The sequence below is a fragment of the Castanea sativa genome, chromosome 10, assembly GCF_040712315.1.
Source record: "Castanea sativa cultivar Marrone di Chiusa Pesio chromosome 10, ASM4071231v1".
Lineage (NCBI taxonomy): Eukaryota > Viridiplantae > Streptophyta > Magnoliopsida > Fagales > Fagaceae > Castanea > Castanea sativa.
In genome coordinates, this window is record NC_134022.1 from 31,646,805 (window position 1) to 31,667,256 (window position 20,452).

General features: G+C 35.6%; 2 protein-coding genes across 3 annotated transcripts; both read left to right on the forward strand.

Annotated features, from left to right (window-relative positions):
* Positions 1-366: 366 nt before the first annotated feature.
* LOC142613357 (protein transport protein SEC23 A) lies at positions 367-5,298 on the forward strand. Of its 2 annotated transcripts, XM_075785674.1 has the most exons (7): positions 367-506; positions 635-810; positions 1,119-1,635; positions 2,029-3,849; positions 4,389-4,505; positions 4,627-4,698; positions 4,888-5,298. In XM_075785674.1, exons 3-7 carry the CDS (start codon positions 1,147-1,149, stop codon positions 5,023-5,025), a joined length of 2,637 nt encoding a protein of 878 aa, XP_075641789.1. In that variant the 5' UTR covers positions 367-506; positions 635-810; positions 1,119-1,146; the 3' UTR covers positions 5,026-5,298. The 2 variants fall into 2 exon arrangements, with proteins under 2 accessions (XP_075641789.1, XP_075641788.1); XM_075785673.1 differs by having other exon boundaries at positions 635-1,635.
* Positions 5,299-6,006: 708 nt separating this feature from the next.
* On the forward strand, positions 6,007-19,608 carry LOC142614055 (protein translocase subunit SECA1, chloroplastic). Its single transcript, XM_075786585.1, has 20 exons — positions 6,007-6,624; positions 6,947-7,019; positions 7,406-7,612; positions 9,601-9,703; positions 9,829-10,009; positions 11,272-11,490; positions 12,643-12,756; positions 12,852-12,965; positions 13,270-13,437; positions 13,691-13,866; positions 16,462-16,528; positions 16,650-16,796; positions 16,984-17,079; positions 17,165-17,233; positions 17,404-17,505; positions 17,590-17,841; positions 17,951-18,018; positions 18,338-18,455; positions 18,866-19,105; positions 19,232-19,608. The coding sequence occupies exons 1-20, from the start codon at positions 6,217-6,219 to the stop codon at positions 19,373-19,375; spliced, it is 3,066 nt and encodes a 1,021-aa protein (XP_075642700.1). The 5' UTR covers positions 6,007-6,216; the 3' UTR covers positions 19,376-19,608.
* The last annotated feature ends 844 nt before the right edge of the window (positions 19,609-20,452 follow it).

Here is a 20,452-nt window from a genome sequence, read left to right on the forward strand (position 1 = left end):
GAATGTGTAAAATTTTAAAAGGAGATTTTTTGTGTAAAATAGACAAAATTTTTATACGACCTAATGTGGTTGCTCTTACAAGCTTAAAAAAAAAAAAGGAATGAAATGATAGATATAAACGTCATCGTTTCATTTCACTTGTTTTCCTTAAACACGTCACAAAATTCCCACCTCATCATAATCATCCAATCAAAACTAGCAGCCATGCCAACAGTGCATTTGTATTCATGTAATAAATCAGTAAATCACAAAAAGTAAAACCGTAAAAAAAAAAAAAAAAAAAAAAAAAAAAACCAACAATTTCAAGGTATTGTCTATCTGAACCGAGAGAAAATAGAAGGCAAAGCCAAAAAAAAGAAAAGAAAAGTAACAGTAAAAAACCAAACAAGTCAAGAACTGAGCGTAAAAAAGAGTCAAATATATAAAGATCCTTTGGTCTTTTTGAGTTCTTGTTTTTCTCTTTTTTCAAACAAGTTCTCTCCTATACAATTATCTGTCTCTATCAGGTACGCTATTTTATTTTTTCGGCTTAATTCATTCAATAATGTGATATCCCATTTTGGTTAACCCTAGATCCTTTTTGTTCTGACATTAGTTTAATTCAAAGTTGTGATTTTTTTTTTTTGTTGGTCAGTTTAATTTCTATTGGATGGGATTGTGTGGGAAGCTTCAATTGTGAAGGGATTGAGGGCCAAATGAGTGGATGTTATTCAATACCCAGAATTTTTTTGGCCTGAATTTGATCTGGGGAGGTGAAATTTTGGTGATTTTGATCGTTTTCTTGACTCTGATGTGGATTTCTTCAACTGGGTATGAATCAAAATTCGTTCTTGTTGCTTGAAATTCCTGGGGTTTTAGGTTGTTTTTGAGGTTTTAGTTGATCAAAGGATTTAATTTTGTTAATTCTTTATCGGGGCTAGAATAAGATCCATGTGAATCAGTGCTTTGTACTTGTTTCTTTATCATCTTTAGATTGAGATTGGTGCAATTCACTGAATTTTCCTGCATGCTCAAAGTACTGCCTTTGTATCTTCTTTCTAGGACTCTGTTTGGGATTGAATTGTTTGTGGTTTGCTATAAAGTCTGGTTCTTGATTCTGTGTCCTTTTTATTGCTTAGTTTTCAATAAAGATAGCTTTGAATTTCAATGGCAAATCCACCACCACCTTCACTTGGATACTCTGTCTCTATCACTCCCTCAAACCTGGACACATCGAATCCTCACAGTGAGAGAAATCCAATTCTTCCTCCTCCTCCTCCTGCATCGAATTCCCCTACTCCACCCAGATTTCCTCCACCAAAATTACAGCAAGATCAGATTCCTTTGTCTTCAATAAAAAGCCCAAATGTGCCATCTCCATCCAATGGCGTCAAAATGGGAAGTCCCATTCCTCACTTAAGCACTCCCCCTGGACCCCCTGTCTTTACTTCGCCTGTCCGTCCTGCTGCTGTGCCTTTCCGCTCTTCCCCTGCATCTCCTCAGCCAGTTGCATTCTCTTCCGGTTCGTCATTGCCAACATCTTCACCTCCCCACTTTTCAAATGGATCAGTTGAGTTGCAGCAACAAGTTTCTGACGATACATTGGACTTGACGCCAGCTGGGGATTCAGCATATGTTCTATTTTCAGCTCATAAGGTATCATCTATCTTGTTCTCTCTGTTTCAAAAACCAAGGCATTTTATTAATTTATAGGCATGTATCATGTTTATTTATTAGTTTTCAAAATATATAACAACTATCAAAATCTTTAAAAACATATCTATAATTAAAGCAATTTTTCCATTTCAATAAAACCTTTTTTTTTCTTCCAACATAATGAGGACACACATGCAAAAGTGTCCCTGCCATGCAGGACATGAACACACCTGGGGAGTTGAAGTGTCCTTGCTTCTTAATTTATTGTCTTTTTAACTCAAGTATATCTTTCGGTGCTTTTAAAATTATGTATGTTTGGAATAATTTTCTTTTTCTGCCATATTTGTTTATAATTTACTTGAATTGCCTCTCCCTGAAAATTTTGTCAAATAGGTATTAAAGCAAAAGAAGCTAGCAAACGTACCTAGTTTAGGTTTTGGGGCACTTCTTTCTCCTGGCAGGGAGATTTCATCAGGTCCTCAAGTAATACAACATGATCCCCATCGCTGCCAAAGTTGTGGAGCCTATGTCAATTTCTACTGCAAAATATTAATTGGCTCAGGCCAGTGGCAGTGTGTAATATGCCATGAACTGAATGGAAGCCAGGGTGAATATATAGCTCCCAACAAGGAACTTCTTCGTACCTTTCCAGAACTGTCATCACCTATGGTTGACTATATTCAAACTAGTAACAATAGACCTGGTTTTATTCCAGTTTCCGATTCAAGAATGTCTGCACCTATTATTCTTGTCATAGATGAGTGCTTAGATGAACCACACCTTCAGCACTTACAGAGCTCCCTACATGCATTTGTCGATTCACTTCACCCGTCAACAAAATTAGGAATTATTTCCTATGGCCGTACGGTATCAGTGTATGATTTTTCGGAGGAGTCGGTTGCATCTGCTGATGTTCTTCCTGGTGACAAATCACCAACTCAGGAGGCACTGAAAGCATTGATTTACGGAAGTGGCATATACTTGTCACAAATGCATGCTTCACTACCTGTAGCACATGCCATATTCTCATCAATGAGACCATACAAATTGAACTTTCCAGAAGCTTCTAGAGACCGGTGCTTGGGTACAGCAGTTGAGGTTGCTCTTGCAATAATTCAAGGGCCATCAGCAGAATTGTCTCGAGGGGTAGTTAAGAGGTCAGGTGGAAATAGCAGAATTATTGTGTGCGCTGGTGGACCTAATACTTATGGCCCTGGATCTGTTCCTCATTCATTTAGTCACCCAAATTATCCTCATATGGAAAAGATGGCATTGAAATGGATGGAGCAACTAGGTCAGGAGGCTCATAGACACAATACAATGGTTGACATTCTATGTGCTGGGACATGCCCTGTTAGAGTTCCTGTGTTGCAGCCTCTTGCAAAAGCTTCTGGGGGAGTTTTGGTTCTTCATGATGACTTTGGAGAAGCCTTTGGCGTAAACTTACAAAGGGCATCTAGCAGGGCAGTAGGTTCCCATGGTTTGTTGGAAATACGGTGTTCTGATGATATTCTTATAACTCAAGTTGTGGGTCCTGGTGAAGAAGCTCATGTAGATACTCATGAAACTTATAAGAATGACTCTTCTCTATATATTCAGATGCTAAGCGTTGAAGAAACGCAGAGCTTCTCACTCTCCATGGAAACTAAAAGAGATATTAAGAGGGATTATGTATTTTTTCAGTTTGCAGTTCAGTTTTCAAATATGTTTCAAGCTGATATATCCAGAGTAATTACTGTTAGATTGCCTACTGTGGATAGTGTTTCAGCATATCTTGAGAGTGTTCAAGATGAAGTGGCAGCAGTTCTTATTGCCAAGAGGACCCTCTTGCGAGCCAAAAACTCTTCTGATGCAGTTGATATGCGAACAACAATAGATGAAAGAGTTAAAGACATTGCTTTAAAATTTGGGTCCCAAATACCAAAGTCAAAGCTTTATCGGTTCCCCAAAGAGCTCTCTTTATTACCAGAGCTCTTATTCCATCTCAGAAGGGGCCCACTTTTGGGAAGTATTATTGGTCATGAAGATGAGAGGTCTGTATTGCGGTATTTGTTTTTGAATGCATCATTTGATCTTTCACTTCGTATGGTAGCACCTCGTTGTCTAATGCACCGGGAAAAGGGAACTTTCGAAGAGCTGCCCGCTCATGACCTTGCTATGCAGTCAGATGCAGCAGTTGTTCTTGACCATGGCACAGATGTCTTCATTTGGTTGGTATGTCACTGAACTCGTCTTCCTGCTATTTTAATATGGCATCTTTAATTTGGATCATGATGCTTCAGATCTTTTTTTTTTAAATTTTTTATATGTCCTATGTTGTTGAAGTTCCCCCACCCCCCTTTGTGTCTCTCTGTCTTTGCCTCCATAAATGTTCATCTCTGAATTGTTACTTTTGAATTTTCTTGTTGGATTGGGGCCTGGAGGTAGCCTGCTTTGAAGTTCACTGTTTTTATTTGACTTGGAGAGGAAAATGAAATTGATCATGCGCAATTTAGGCTATGTAGTAGTATCACATGTAAAAGTGTGCTTGCTCCCTGATCCATCTATTATGTTTATGATGACATTCATCGAGGAAACAGTGTTATTCAGGCTGTGTATATATCTGTTTCATTGTCATTAACACCACTACAGCCATGAGAAATTTCTTTGTTCGTCTTGGTTGAGCCTTTCCCCATTTACTATTTTCATTGTGAAATTTAATCTTTTCTTCGGTATTTTTTGGTTGAACAAATTCCACTTGTTGGTTGATTCAGGGTGCTGAACTTGCTGCTGATGAAGGAAGAAGTGCATCTGCTCTGGCAGCTTGCAGAACATTGGCTGAAGAGATGACTGAATTGCGATTTCCTGCTCCTCGTATCCTTGCTTTCAAGGTTTGTTCCCTTATAGTTCATGCTATACTTTTTGTTCTGCCTTGTATTCCTTTTCCATTCCATCTGGTGCCCAAAATTTAAAATGAATCTAATGGTTTGGAAATTTTTTCCCCTGAAACAGGAGGGGAGCTCTCAGGCTCGGTATTTTGTTTCTCGACTCATACCTGCCCATAAGGATCCTCCATACGAGCAGGTGAGGGCTGAGTGAGAGAGACAGAATGTTTCTTATATCATGATTCCAACAAGTTAATTGTGCAGCATATTGAGTTTTCAGTTTAGGGTTTTACATCAACTGTCATACTTGATCCAACTTTTGGGTAATGCCTTTTTTTTTTTTTTTTAATTTTTATAATCAACTTTTGGGTGATGCTTACTGTTGCAGGAAGCGAGATTTCCGCAGCTTCGTAGTTTGACAACAGAACAGCGAATGAAGCTGAAAAGCAGTTTTCTTCACTTTGATGATCCTAGCTTCTGTGAGTGGATGCGAAGTTTGAAATCAGTGCCACCAGAACCAAGCTAAAGAAGAAAGGGAGTCTGAATCGTTTCACCATTTCATCACCAATGGGAAACTTTGTCATGTCCCTTTTTAAATTTTTTTTTTCTCACTGTTAAAATTAATGTAGTTGGTAATGGTGATCAGATTGATTACATCTCATTCTTCGTGTCCACCCCTCAAATTTTTGATTTAAAAAAAAAAAAAACGTTTATAGTTAAAAGAGTTCAAGATCATTCTCATTCAGTTTCTCAATTGTAATGCTAAGACAGAGTAATAAAGATTTATTTCTTGATCCAACCGTGTTTTTAAATTAATAACAGTTAATGTCATATTGTCTTATTTAAAATAAAAAAGTCATATCGTCTTTTTTTTTCTTTAAAGTCATCTTGTAACCATGTAGTTTTTCAAGCTCAGGATGGATATGAGGCAATGAAAGCTGATTTAGCTGTGCCTGTGATCAATCGAAGTACTTCCTCTCTGAACTTGGGAAAGGGACATGACTTATGTCTAGTGCATTAATGCATCTCTGAACTTGGGAAAGGGACATGACTTGTGTCTAGTGCATTGATGCATTGGACACGTTAGGATATAAAAGGGAAATGTATGTGTTGTGTAATCCATTTAATTTGGAACATAAGTTATATGCTTCACTAGTTCACTGAAATATATAAATATATAGGTATATATTTATTTGGTAAATAGATTATTAATCCTATTTCAAAACCTACCTATCAATATCATTCATAATTAACGAAATCTTATGTGATGGATATTTGTAACATCCTCTCATTCCACATAAGTGGATACCAACCAAATACATTGTAAATTAAGGATATCTCCTTTTTTGGCATTCTTTGCTGTAAACGACATAGCACCTTCCACCGTTTCTTTCTCAGTTGTCCTTTAACATCGCACACTTCACAGTTCACACGGCATGATATTTGTCATCCTTTTTGTCGTCGTAAACTACAACCAACCGTATAAAAGCCAAGGACCTCGCTTACCTTATCCGCACATTCTGAAATTCTATTCAGACTTTTCACAAACTGAAAACGGAGCTCCTCTGTACTTAAACAGAACAGAGCATGAAACAGAGTACTGGCAAATTTGGAGCTTCCCATAACGTTCCGCTACAACTTCTTATACTCTCTGTACACACAAATCCTTGCTTTTAGATTAAACCCAATCAAACCCGTATCTTAATTTTTGCTAAAAATGGCTTCACCTATATGTCAGTCACCTTTAGTGAAACACTACAACACCACCTCAGTTTCACCTTTCTCTTCCAAGTTTCTTCACTTCCACAAAGATTACCACCAAATCTCCCATGTGGGGTCCTCAAAATACCTTCAAATTTTCGATGTGGGAGCCAAAACAATTAAACTGGGAGGTAGTAGGGGCAAGAGGACCCTTGCAATGGCTTCTTTGGGAGGACTTTTAGGTGGGATTTTCAAAGGGAATGATACTGGGGAATCCACTAGGCAAAAGTACGCTTCAACTGTAGATGTAATCAACAAGTTGGAAGCTGAGATGTTGGCATTGTCGGATTCGGGGTTGAGGGACAAGACTTTGGTGTTGAAAGAACGAGCACAGAAGGGTGAACCTTTAGATTCCCTTTTACCTGTAAGTTTTGAATATTCGGTCAGGTATATATTTGTTTCTGAATACTGCTAATTATGTAAGTTTGTGAAAACTGAAAAGGGTTAGCTTCGAGTTTTATTTTAAGATTTATTTATTTATTCTGTTGAAATGCCAATTTGAAGTGTTTTGTAATTGTGTGTGGAGTCCCTCACTCTTTTAGTTGGTCACAAGGTTAATTATTTACATTGTCTTTTGCTTGCGGTGTTTCTAAAATTAAATGTAATGTAATCCTATTTGTTGTATTCCCAGTTATAGTTAAAATAGTTGTTGCTTTTGGTTATGACCAAAACCATTTATATTGCAGGAAGCATTTGCTGTTGTTAGAGAAGCTTCAAAGCGGGTTCTAGGCCTTCGTCCTTTTGATGTCCAACTGATAGGTACACTGTTCGGGCATGATTTCCATTCTCTCTCTCCTGTTTGGGACCATTTTGGTCATTGCCAAGCAAGTTGGACCTTTGTTTAGATCACTAGAGCGACTAGCACTTATGTAAAAGAGTTATTATATGTTGACTCATTTGTTGTACACTATTCCTTATGGTTTGTCAAACTTCAGTACACGATTTCTCATTATTGATGCATAGCATTTCACATACATAAATTGATCTCTTATCTATATTTGAGAGGTAATTGTGTTGGTCCCCTAGTGTCCACGTTAGAGCTCAACACTTGTGAGTAGTGTACGACTCTCTGTGTCCTTCTGTTAAGCTTGTGTGCATATAGTCATAACTAGCCAATTTATGTTTCCTGAACTTTGGTTATGTAGGTGGCATGGTTCTTCACAAGGGAGAAATAGCTGAAATGAGGACTGGAGAAGGAAAGACCCTTGTTGCTATTTTACCAGCTTATCTAAATGCATTAACTGGAAAAGGAGTGCATGTTGTTACTGTTAATGACTATCTTGCTCGACGAGATTGTGAGTGGGTTGGTCAAGTTCCTCGTTTTCTTGGATTGAAGGTTGGCCTAATACAGCGTACGTCTCATTCTTTTATATTTATTATATTCCATATTCCATGTCATTTAATATCTATTACCTTGCTTTCTATATAGATGGATGGATACTCACATGTATATTTCTGGACAAACGATCATTTTAAAGCTTGTGTATTTAATTGTTTGAGTGCTAAGTGCTTGACCCTTCTGGAATTTAAAAGTATGATTTTCTTCTTTTGACCGTTATTTGATGGTTCAGGAATCAGATCACAAAATCTTTTGCAAACCAACCTGATCTACTGAAGCTCTCTCTCTACCCCCCTGCCCTCTTCTCTCTCTCTCTCTCTCTCTCTCCTCCACAAAAACATCATTGCTAGAGTCACCCTTGATTTTTGGCTTCAGCTGCATGTTCCAATAACTATTCAAACTAGCTATTGACATACGTACTCAAATCAGATGATGTACTAGTGAGTAATTTATTTACTAAATTCTGGAAATTTGTTTCACTCTGTTGAAAATTTTGCACGGTTGTGTAGTTGGCTGCTATGTGATTTTCATAAGTGGTGTATAGTTAGTGAAATAAAATAAGGAAGCTGTACATGTCTTGACACAAAATTCCTTAGTGGACTGATAACATAAATACATAGTGCCATAGTGGTTTGATGGATAGATGTCAAAGCATGATTCTGACCTTTATTGATAATCTTGTGCTTGGACTACTTCGGAAGTGATCCCTTTGACTCAGTTAAGGGGAGGAGGTGGATAGGTGCTTAAGAAGACACACTTGAAGGAAGCTATTGACTTTGTTATCTTATGAATTCTTATTTTTGAAGAAATTCAAGACAACCAGCTGCTCTTGTTAGTCTTCATTAGTCTATGACTTAACCTCATTTTACTTCACCAAAAGTTATGTTATTCCGTTTATATCAAGTCCTCTACAAAGCACTTAGAATGGAGAGATTTGCTAAAATGAGAAATTGAAAGCTTCTTATATCATTTCCTTTTTTCCCTTTTTGTGTTTTCTTACAAGATGTTCTTACCCCAACTTAGGGCGAAACTCTTTCCTAGCCTATTCAAAGCTTTTGTATTCTTCAATTCCCTCTTGATCTTGTTTGTATCTAACATTGTTAACCAAAACAAACCCAGAATTTGGATTGCTTTGAGAATTTCAACTAGATGATTTTTTTAATTGGATTTTTATTTCGTACTCTTAAAGGCCTGGAAGTAGAATTATTCTCTCTCTCTCTCTCTCTCTTGAATGGAAATTGGAAAGTGTGAAATTCCACATGTCCTTCCAACGTGGATTCACATAGAACATCGTGCCACCATACGAACATGGTATATAGGATAAATATGAGGCCCAAACTGAGAAGTGTTGCACCCCCTTGAAATGGGTTCATGTACATAAAACCTCCTATGGTGGTTGCCAAAGCTCTGAGTGAACCTGAAATAGGCCGTGGGCTTGGATCTAACAAATGATAAGAATGCCTCTGAGATTCAATCATAAACCACTTTGCCTCGGTTGTATGTAAACCCCTCTTCACCCTCACCCCCTATAGTGGTAAAGAATGGCTGTTTGGGGTCTAAATTTCTCTCTATCTGACTGGACAAACATATAGGAAGGGATGGTTCTTTAATTGCATTGATAGGAGTGTCTAACTAGAAAAAATGTGTTTGGTTTCAAGATCACTTTTCTTTTGATTCTATTATCTGCCTTTCTTCTCTTCTCCATTTAATATACATTAATGAATGTTCCTATTCTTAGCTATAGATCTTTTTATTTATTCAATTAACTTGTATTGTTTAATATGCTTTTTGATTGTTCAAATACTTGTTTCTTTCAAAATTGTATTGATTTTGCTTGTTGGCTGCTTCTTGTTGATTTGTTGAACTGTATCCATATGCATTTTCGTAATTGTCTTCTTATTTGGGGCTTAGTATTCTCTTTTAGTAGTCATGGGGTGTTGCTAGTTGGTTTGTCAATGTAGCTTATCAATGTATCCTAACAAGTGGATGTATGTGTGGCAGAGAACATGACAAGTGAGCAAAGAAGGGAAAATTACTTATGTGATATCACATATGTGACCAACAGTGAGCTTGGTTTTGATTATCTGAGAGACAACCTTGCCACGGAAAGTAATTCTTGTTTATGTGCTGTTTTATACGATTATCAATTTATTGTATAAACTTCAATCCATCCAAAATCTCGCTGGATCCATTTCTACCCTAGCTGAAGGTATTTTCTGGCAACTTACAGAGTGTTGAGGAGCTTGTTCTGAGGCGTTTCAACTACTGTGTAATAGATGAGGTTGATTCTATCCTTATTGATGAAGCTAGAACTCCTCTCATCATATCTGGACCTGCGGAAAAACCTAGTGATCGGTATTATAAAGCCGCAAAAATAGCTGCAGCCTTTGAACGAGATATACATTACACTGTAAGACTGCTAAGCATATGTTATATTTAACATAAAAAGCTTCTTTTTAACAACTTATGAATTTCTTTGTTCCTGGAAATGATACATTGGAATCATCTCTTGAATCCCTAGACATAATTTTGATTGTACACTCATGCTGAATGGATGGATTTTATATTATTAATTCAATCCTTTTATTACTTTGTTTAATGGACTGCAAATGTTTATATAATAGCCCCTTTCCTTTATCTAGATTGATTTTGGTATAATTATAAAATTATAATGAGCAAAATGAAGTTTTCTTGGGCTTAAATTTGTATTTTTTGAATTTTCTTTGTATTGTTCACGTCTACATCAACAGCATACAGTACTGGGTTCTTGGGTTGTTCAATGGAATGATGACTTCTTAAGGGGAGTTGTGCCCTGTGTCAGGCATAGATAGCTCCATGACACTTGTCCATGTACCAAACATGCTGTTGATGTATCCATAATTGATGTTTAATTTTAATTTAGAACATGGACACATGCAACTAATATCGGTCTGAAATACAATGGGTCATGGGGATTTGTTTTATTGTTTATATTTTTTTATAACATTTTACTATAAAATAGAATTGTAACAAAAAATTGGTTCTTTTATCAGCCGTTCTTAATAGTAGCATATTTAAATGAGGATTTTGATTACAGTAGGATATGAGAAAAGGCAGTATGAGGAAGATGATATGATTATATTTTGGAGAACTATCTAGTTCTGTTTTATGTGTTAAGGTGTAATCTATAATGATTTGTCCTCACTATATCCTGTATTTATAAGAATATGCCACATCATCATTTCCATTTACTTTCAAATCTTTCTGATGTATATGTTCATGCATGGAGCTCATTCTCAATAACTTAGTTACATCACCCATTTGTTGTTGCTCCTTTGAGGATTCCATTTATGAAATACTTTGAAAACAGATAATTGGGCTTGCTGTTTAAAAAAGTAACTCAAACATGCGCGCACACACACAGAGAGGGAGAGAGAGTGATGCCTCTGGATCATGGTTCAGTTATCAGGACAAACAGTATTGTTGTAAAGGCTTACATTTTTATTGTTATTAGTTGAGACAAACTTAGAGGTAGCATTGCTTCTGGATCACGAGACATGAAGTTTGGTTTCCTTTATGTGCAAAAATTACTTGTCTGGTTTCTAGTGATCAGAAGTAGATGCATTGTAGATTAGAGTAGGAGAAAATTTTGTTCTTGAAACTTTTATTTTTTTCTCACTGAGGTTGTTATAGGTCGATGAGAAGCAGAAGACAGTTCTACTAACGGAACAGGGTTATGAGGATGCTGAAGAAATTCTGGGTGTTAAGGATTTGTATGATCCTCGAGAACAGTGGGCATCATATGTTCTAAACGCAATTAAAGCAAAGGAGTTATTTCTTAAAGATGTAACCTATATTATCCGTGACAAGGAGGTTCTAATTGTGGATGAGTTCACTGGTCGCGTAATGCAGGTGAATCTTCATCTAGATTCTGTACATTGCAAAGAAAAATTTTATGCAACTATCCCACTTTGCATATAATTGAGTATTTCCTTCATTTATCCATTTACCAGAGAAAAGGAAACAACTTTCTCATGGAAGTTATGTTGCCCTTTCTGTGAAGGTTTTTGGAAAAATATTAAATTTTGACATCAAGTTTGATTTCTTAACTAATTGTCAATGAGCTCTAGTTCAAATAGCACTTCCTCTTCTCATAAAAATGGGGTAGGGGGTGAAGTTGTGGGGTCCAAGATCCACATGCATGTATGTAACTTACCCATAAAAAAGGTTTGATTACTTCACTTATTCAGACGCATACTTATAGACAACTTCTCAAGGAAAAGGGTGTATACTATACAGAATTATTTAGGTTATGCATTTTCCTGCTGCTTTGCTCTTTCATGGTCAGAATCTTTCTGTTTAACCTGCAGTATATTATATGAATATAAAGCTACAAAGCCCTCAATAGATACAACATAGAGTGATTTATTTTCTCATATCATAATAACAATTTTCTCCCCTCAAATTCCTGAGACTTTCCATATCTACATTTTTAACCACCAGTTTCTCTAAATCTTAGCAATGCTTATTGATGCAGTGCAGCTATTCCCACAAAGGGAAGTCATTATGACTTGGTCCTTCTTCTAGAGGCTCCCTTATATCATTGGCAATAACACTAATCTTCAAATATTTTGTTTCATTGATTTATTCATAAGATTTGGGTTAGAGGATTAGTAAATCTCTGTGTACTGAATCTGTGCATTTAAGTTTACATGAAGTTTACAGGTTATTTGATAGAGTAGGTTCAGTAGAAGACAATTCCTCTTGATTGCACTGCCTGTGTCAGCTGTTTATAGCAACCTATATTTAGGATTATAAGATTACGGAATGATCAACTTTTGTTGTGCCAATGCCAACCTATAAGTCAATGATCTATATTTTTATGTGTGGATGTTAGTTTGTTGGCGAAATTATTGGTCTTGTAGGCATTCTACTGTTATTATATTACTCATGACCAGAAACACATGCGCAGAAATCTGAAGGGTATGAATAAACATGGGTAGAAAGGGAGCTATTGGTCTCTCAAGGCACAAAATCATAGCGGTATCTTGTCTTTTTTGTTAGGGGAGGCGATGGAGTGATGGGCTTCACCAGGCGGTTGAAGCAAAAGAAGGTTTGCCCATACAAAATGAGACTATAACTCTGGCTTCAATTAGCTACCAAAACTTCTTTCTACAGGTTGGAGCTTTTTATTTTTCAACACATTAGATGAAGCATCTGTGGAGATTTATTTTCTCGGACTTCCTAATGTATATTTCCTTGCATGATTGTAGTTCCCTAAACTCTGTGGAATGACTGGTACTGCAGCAACTGAAAGTACAGAATTTGAGAGTATATACAAGCTTAAAGTTACAATTGTGCCTACAAACAAGCCTATGATAAGAAAGGTAACTTCTAGGTCCTACCATGCCATCCATATGTAGCATATTTATAGTGCCGATGGTTGTCATTGCGATGCAGATTGTAAAACCTGATTACCAAAATATGAAGGGTAAAATAAAGAAGACTTATTTTACAAGATCTTTTTTCTTTTCAATTTAAACAATTAAGTACTTGGAGTGGTGATTTTTTATAAAAATTTTATTTTAAAGTCACGAAACTAGCCCATATGTGAGTTCTATGCATCATACAAAACTTAATTAAACATTCAAAGTCAGTCAATTTCCTTATTTTTTCTTTAATTTCTTTCAGGATGAGTCTGATGTCGTTTTCAGGGCAACTACGGGAAAGTGGCGTTCAGTTGTGGTAGAGATTTCTAGAATGCACAAGACAGGCCGCCCAGTGCTTGTTGGAACAACTAGTGTTGAGCAGAGTGATTCATTATCAGAACAGTTGCAAGAAGCTGGAATCCCCCATGAGGTGAGATAGCTTTTGTTTTTAGGGATAAGAGATATATAACTTAAGAGATTTGAACATGCAAAAAACTTTACAATGAAAAACCAAGTGTGATGTCAAGTGTTTCACTTGTGACCATTTTAATGGTCATGCAGTCTCTGTTGCTGATAAATCAACCAACGTTCATGGATGGAGAATAAAGCTTAATGGCTTAATCTAATTATTGTATTATGTGTTCTTTATGTTGAGAATTTTAATTGACATTTACATCTTAAAGGTTCTCAACGCAAAACCAGAGAATGTGGAGAGAGAAGCAGAAATTGTAGCGCAGAGTGGTCGTCTAGGGGCTGTGACAATTGCTACTAATATGGCAGGTCGTGGGACTGATATAATCCTTGGTGGTAATGCAGAATTTATGGCAAGGTTGAAGCTACGTGAGATGCTTATGCCAAGGTATCATCTGAGCTTCTTCAACATTGGTTTTGTTCCTAAAGGTTTTTACCTTGCATGCATTTGCTGCATAGGCTCCTAGCGGTTATATTGTTGAATACCAGTTTTACTCAGATGTTTGTTAGAGTTATTCTGTGCCTTTAGGCGTCACCTGCTAAACATGAATTCAATGTGGAAAATATATTTCCAAGCATCTGGAGTCAACTGGTATTATATATCTTAGTTTATATCATTTATATGAAACTAGGAAGTTGCTCGCGCGATGCGCGAATAATGCTATATAAGCTTTTATGTAAGATGATTTTGAAAAATGTAGTACATATATTATAACACAAATGGTGAATATTTTCATTGCTAAAATCACCTACAATTGCTTCTCAAAAAAAAAAAAAAAATCATCTACAATTATAGCTGAAACTTCAGACCAAGTAGGCATATTTTGTTCCCTACCATCAGTTGATCACGAACCCAATTAGCTGTAAGGATATGTTGTACATATCAGACTCGTTGAATCTATTGTTTTTCATATGAAATTTCTAACCAAGGCATTGATCTCATCAAGCATCCTCAATAATATTTTAACTATATATAGTAGTGTCAAGGTCATATAGTGAGTCATGTCTAGGCAAAGCAGTTAGCCCATTATCAATCTCTTTGGCGCCTTCTCAAAAAAAAAAAAATCTCTTTAGGTGTGCAAAACGGGGTTTTTCTCCAATTATCAAAAGTAACGACCCAATTTTGTGGTAGTTTTGGACATTCGATTGAAAGATGTAAGGACTTCGTCCTTCATTAGGGCATTGACACTCTCTCATAGAATTCATTGAAACATGGAGTTGAGCCTCCTTATATTAACCTTATAATGTTAATTTAGGATGTTTTAGGTATTAGCAATTCTGATTTGAATAAATATAATTAGATATAATTATCCTAAAACCTAGTCCAAAAACTTGTTCTTAACCCACAATCCATCTTCAATACACGTATGACAATAAACTAATTACCGAGTATTTATAGGAAAGCAAAAGTACAAATACAATATTTAGAAAGTTTATGTTTGATTTATGATAAAAAGAAGTGGCAAAGTGCCGGTCAAAGACCAAAAGAGTTTGTATTTCAAACAATTGGCAGATTTTGTTATATACATTTCTATAAAATTCATGCTTATAGTACTGTTGGAATAAATAACATTCACACTAATAAAAATAAAAATAAAAATTGAAAGAATTGACTTGTAATTAATATATATATTCTTAAATGTTTTGAATTATTCTAATATCACTCACACATACACAATCAAAATGTTGCAAAATGAGCATCACTTAAGATAAATTTCATAGCTATAGAATTCTCCTGTCTTGTTTTTTTTTATTTTGTTCTGGTTTAGTGACAAAATTGTCAAATTAAGCAAACCATAAAAACTATAGAAAAGAAAGTAAAACCAAAATAGTGTTTATATGAAGCAATTTACAACATTACTTCTAGCACAGACCATATTTATTGTGTATTGCTACAATTTACAATATGAACACATAAAAAATAGTTTACTGCTCCTGCATTAATAGTTGCCTATAGCAAAACATTCAGCTATTTTATCAAACAATTTGCATGCATATAAATTAAAGGCAATTGCGTTCAAACCAAAATTACAAAGTAAAATTAAAGATATCAAAGTAATAAAGTAAAAAATTAAGAGACTGACAGAGAAATGGTTGTTTTTAGAGATTATATACCCACCTTTTAGAGAAAGAATTATCTTATCATTAAATTTGGGATCTAAAACATAGCTCCGAGAAGAAGATATAATGGTTGAAGCAAATTGGCATCAATGGAGCTAGAAAGGGTAGAGGTATCTAATGGGATTTGGGTTATTGTCCAAAGAACTATTACATTGATTTATTTTCCTCAGTGTCCAGCAAGCTCTAAGGGCTACAGATAATATATATATATATATATATATATATATATATATATTGATTTAAAAAGAATTATATTAGTGTGCATCAAATTTAAAGGGGAACTGAAGAGTTAAGAAAGAGAAAGAGGTGAATTTGATTTTGCTAAACAATAAGTAATGTGCATCTTTTCAATTTCTAAAAGGATGTTGGAATTTATTTTTCAAGTGAAGGTGATTTGGGAAGGTTAAATGCAATAATTGGTCTAATAAAACTCAAATCGAGCGCCACATGGCAGGACCTCATGCTCTCCCGCATGAGGTCTCTGCTTTTATATATATATTGATTGTTTTCGCAATAGTAGTTGTTTGGTTTCCCCCCCCCCCCCCCCCAGAATTTTCATTTGTAATTCTTAGGTGTACTTTTTGTACTCTTGGTACTTATAAATCTTTAATTAAATCACTTTTTCAAAAACTTATTCATTAACACTGCATGTGCCATATGCATAGTGTGTGCATAATGTTTGCCATCATTGAGGAGCACTTAACCCATGTATCACACTATATGGGAAAGAGCATTTGGTCCCCAAGTCAGTGCTAGTTTTCTTTGCATATAGGAGGTTTAATTTGAAACACTCTACATCTGTGTTTGATTTATGACGTCTTAAAACATGCGTTACATTCTCTTCAGTATAATATATTTGCAGAGTTGTGAAGCCAGCCGAAGGAGTTTTTGTATCAGTTAAGAAACCTTCTCCAAAGAAGACATGGAAGGTGTGATTTTGGTTTTGTTCTTGGTATATTTAATTGTTTCACACAGTAGTATATAAATTTGATTAAAAAGGGTCGCAAATCTCAACATTATCCTAGAACTCAGTATTGTATAATTTTCCAGGTGAATGAAAATTTATTCCCATGCCAATTATCAAATGAGAATACCAAGTTGGCTGAGGAGGCTGTAGACCTAGCTGTCAAAAGTTGGGGTCAGAGATCTTTAAGTGAGCTTGAAGCTGAGGAGCGGCTGTCTTATTCTTGTGAAAAGGTGAACTTGTTGTAGGTTCTATTTTTTTTTTTCTTTTGCATATTAACAATAACAGAAATTGAAAATTGATTGCAAATATGAGATTTCTTCATGTATGTCTTGAAATTGTCTTATTCTTTGTTATCAGCTAAGAATCATCGCATCACTATAATACTGAAAAGTTAATATTATATGTCTGCATTCATAGGGGCCTGCTCAAGATGAAGTCATAGCCAAGCTGCGGTATGCCTTTCTACAAGTAGTTAAGGAATATAAGGTTTATACTGAGGAAGAGAGGAAGCAGGTAAGTTTTGATTTACAAAAGTAAAAATTACATTGCTTCTGTTTGCTGGTGTAGATTGCATTATCATATATCTCCATATCCCTAGGTTGTATCAGCTGGTGGACTTCATGTGGTGGGAACAGAGCGCCATGAATCTCGTCGAATTGACAATCAGGTTAAAGTTTTAGTCAAATTCGTTTTAGTATCTATCATCCATCTACCTCGGGGTTCTTTCTGTACTTCAGTTGAATAAAATTTTTCCTCTTTCTCTTAACATACTCTTGACATGAGACTACCTTTCTAGAAATTGTATAAAAATCGAACTTGCTATACGTATCTGTACAGCTGCGTGGTCGAAGCGGCCGGCAAGGGGACCCTGGAAGTTCGCGCTTCTTCTTAAGTCTTGAAGATAATATCTTCCGGATTTTTGGTGGAGATCGAATTCAGGTTTGAACTTTGGTTGCAGAAGGATAGTTGCGAATGCTACTATAGGATATAGGTTTTAAGCATTCTTGATTTTGCCGTTTGTAGGGTTTAATGAGGGCTTTTAGAGTTGAAGACCTACCAATTGAGTCTAAGATGCTTACCAAAGCTCTAGATGAAGCTCAGCGGAAAGTGGAGAATTATTTTTTTGATATTCGGAAGCAATTATTTGAGTATGATGAAGTTCTTAACAGTCAAAGAGATCGTGTATATACAGAGAGAAGACGAGCCCTTGAATCTGATAATCTCCAATCTCTTATAATTGAATATGCTGAATTGACAATGGATGATATCTTAGAGGTATGTTTCTAAGATGTAAAATTTTAGGGTTTTGCTTTAAAAAGGTCCAGAGCAATCAACATGTATGTGATCCTGAAGTATTTTTGTTATTGAATTTTATAATAAACAGGCAAATATTGGCTCAGATGCTCCAAAGGAAAGCTGGGATTTCGAAAAGTTGATTGCCAAACTTAAACAGTAAGAGGCACCCTTAATTTTGTTTGCTTGAATTAAAAAACATACTGCATTTTTCAATTGATACTCAGTAATAATGCCTTGTGTTGAAGCTTTTGGTTTCTAATAGAAGTATCTGGTTGATATATTTAAGTTAGAAAATAATCTCAGACAACTTTTGGTTTCTGACATATGAATGAGTTTTAAAATTGAGTACTACTTTCAACCTAAGTGATAGTTGCTTGAATGATTTTCATTTTACACTACAAAGTCTGTTGGATATCCTTGTTCTACTTGGCAATATAAAAGAATTTTTCTAACAAAAATATCACTGTGGTTCCAGGTATTGCTATCTATTGGATGATCTGACCCCAGATTTACTTAGGAGTGAGTGTTCTAGCTACGAGGAATTACAGGACTACCTTCGTCGTCGTGGTTGTGAAGCATATTTGAAGAAGAGAGTCAGTATTTTAGTCTACTTAAAATGAATTTGGTTTATATACAGAGGTCCAAATCCTAGTTTTTTAAAACATCGTCAGATTACAGAATACATCTGCCGATAATCACAATCTTGCTAACACATAAAGCCACACCAGAATACTGTTAGATCGAGATAGGCTGTATTTTGGGGCCTTTTCCAGTGTGGTAGCGGGGGGGGGGGTGAATTGTTTTTTGTCCACAAGGATTCAATGTCCTGGCTTGGCGCATACATATATATATATATATATATATATATATATATATATATATATATATATATATATATATATATATATATCTGGGTTGTAAATATCAAGCATGTGTTTAGTTTTCCTTCTTTCACCTTTTTTTCTCCCTCTCTCTCTCAAATTTTCCTTCAACACTGTTTTAGGATATTGTGGAGAAACAAGCTCCAGGCTTAATGAAAGAAGCTGAGAGATTTTTAGTTTTGAGCAACATTGATCGTTTGTGGAAAGAACACTTGCAATCAATTAAGTTTGTTCAGCAAGCTGTGGGCTTACGTGGTTATGCACAGCGCGATCCGCTTATTGAGTATAAACTTGAAGGCTATAATCTCTTCCTCGAGATGATGGCACAGATAAGAAGAAATGTAATATATTCAATATATCAGGTTCGTGCTAGATCTATAATTAGTATGTTCGATTTTTTACCCTTGCGTGTTGCTTAAATATACCTACTGATCTTCTTGTCTTTGTTTTTGACTCGTTTTGAGTACTATGTTTTTTTTTTTGGGCAGTTTCAACCAGTGCTGGTAAACAAGAATCAGGAACAAACACAAAATGAAAAATCAAGCAAACTTGGTCGAAATAAAAATAAGCCTGAACCAGTTGTTGCTGCCAAGTCTTCCTCATCTGCTGCTGACCACCAAGCTAGTGCATAAGGCCTACATCACTAGTTCCTAAAGTAAAAAGCTTTATTTAATCCCTTGAATTTGTTGTAAATGAGTCATTAATTGTTACTCAACCTTTTGTGAACAGTTCCCCCCCCCCCCCCCCCCCCCCGCCCTTTTCCCTTGTGAAAATGATGCAGACCAAGAAAAAGAACTGTAGGGGCACAGGAGCTGAAAGCAACTCAAAATTCATAATTATTGAAACCCCTAAACCCCTAGTCAACATTGTGCTGGAGTGCTCCTAAACCAGATGGTGTTATTAGGTTGGCTCAAATTCTATTTGTCATGACCTGAGAAAGCGCTACTTACAATATACACTTACCCAATCTAATCTATATAATCCAAGGTATTACAATTTGGGCTAGGTTCATTGGTCAATCTTAAACTCAAGGAAAAAGAACAAACTTTTTACAAGGAATAATCTAAATTTTATTATCAATTAGGAGCACATTTCGTTATTTCCAATTACGATCATATTCATTATGCTCATTATTTATAGGCTAAGAGGATGGATGGCACTTTTCCAAAAAAAACTTAAAATTTATTTCAATTCAATCTTTTCTCATTTAGAAATTTTATTTCTAATAGGATTGAAATATGTGGGAAAACTAGGCAAAAATGGGCTTTTGTCATTTGTCCAAAAGATGTAGCAAAATGTTCGTGTTTTGAAACTATCTAGCAAAATGCTCCTATTTTGAAACTTAATTTTCTAAAAATTGAGTTTTATTTTGAAACTCGAGTTCCATGTAAATTTTTCCAAATAACTCAGTTTTTATCAAATCGAGTTTTACGTTGAAATTCAATTTTTTAAAAATTGAGTTTCAAAACAGGGGAATATTGCTGGATAATTTCAGAATAAGGGCATTTTGCTACATCTTTTGGGCAAAAGGGGCAAATGTCCATTTTGGCTAGAAAAACTAGTATATATAAAATTGGCCATCATCTATATCAATATGCAGTATTTTGGTCTACTTTCGTCAATTTTAGTTCATTTTGGTCCAGTAGATCCATTTCGGTCCACCTTGGCCCAATTTGGCCTATTTGGGTATATACAGTCCATTTAAGTCC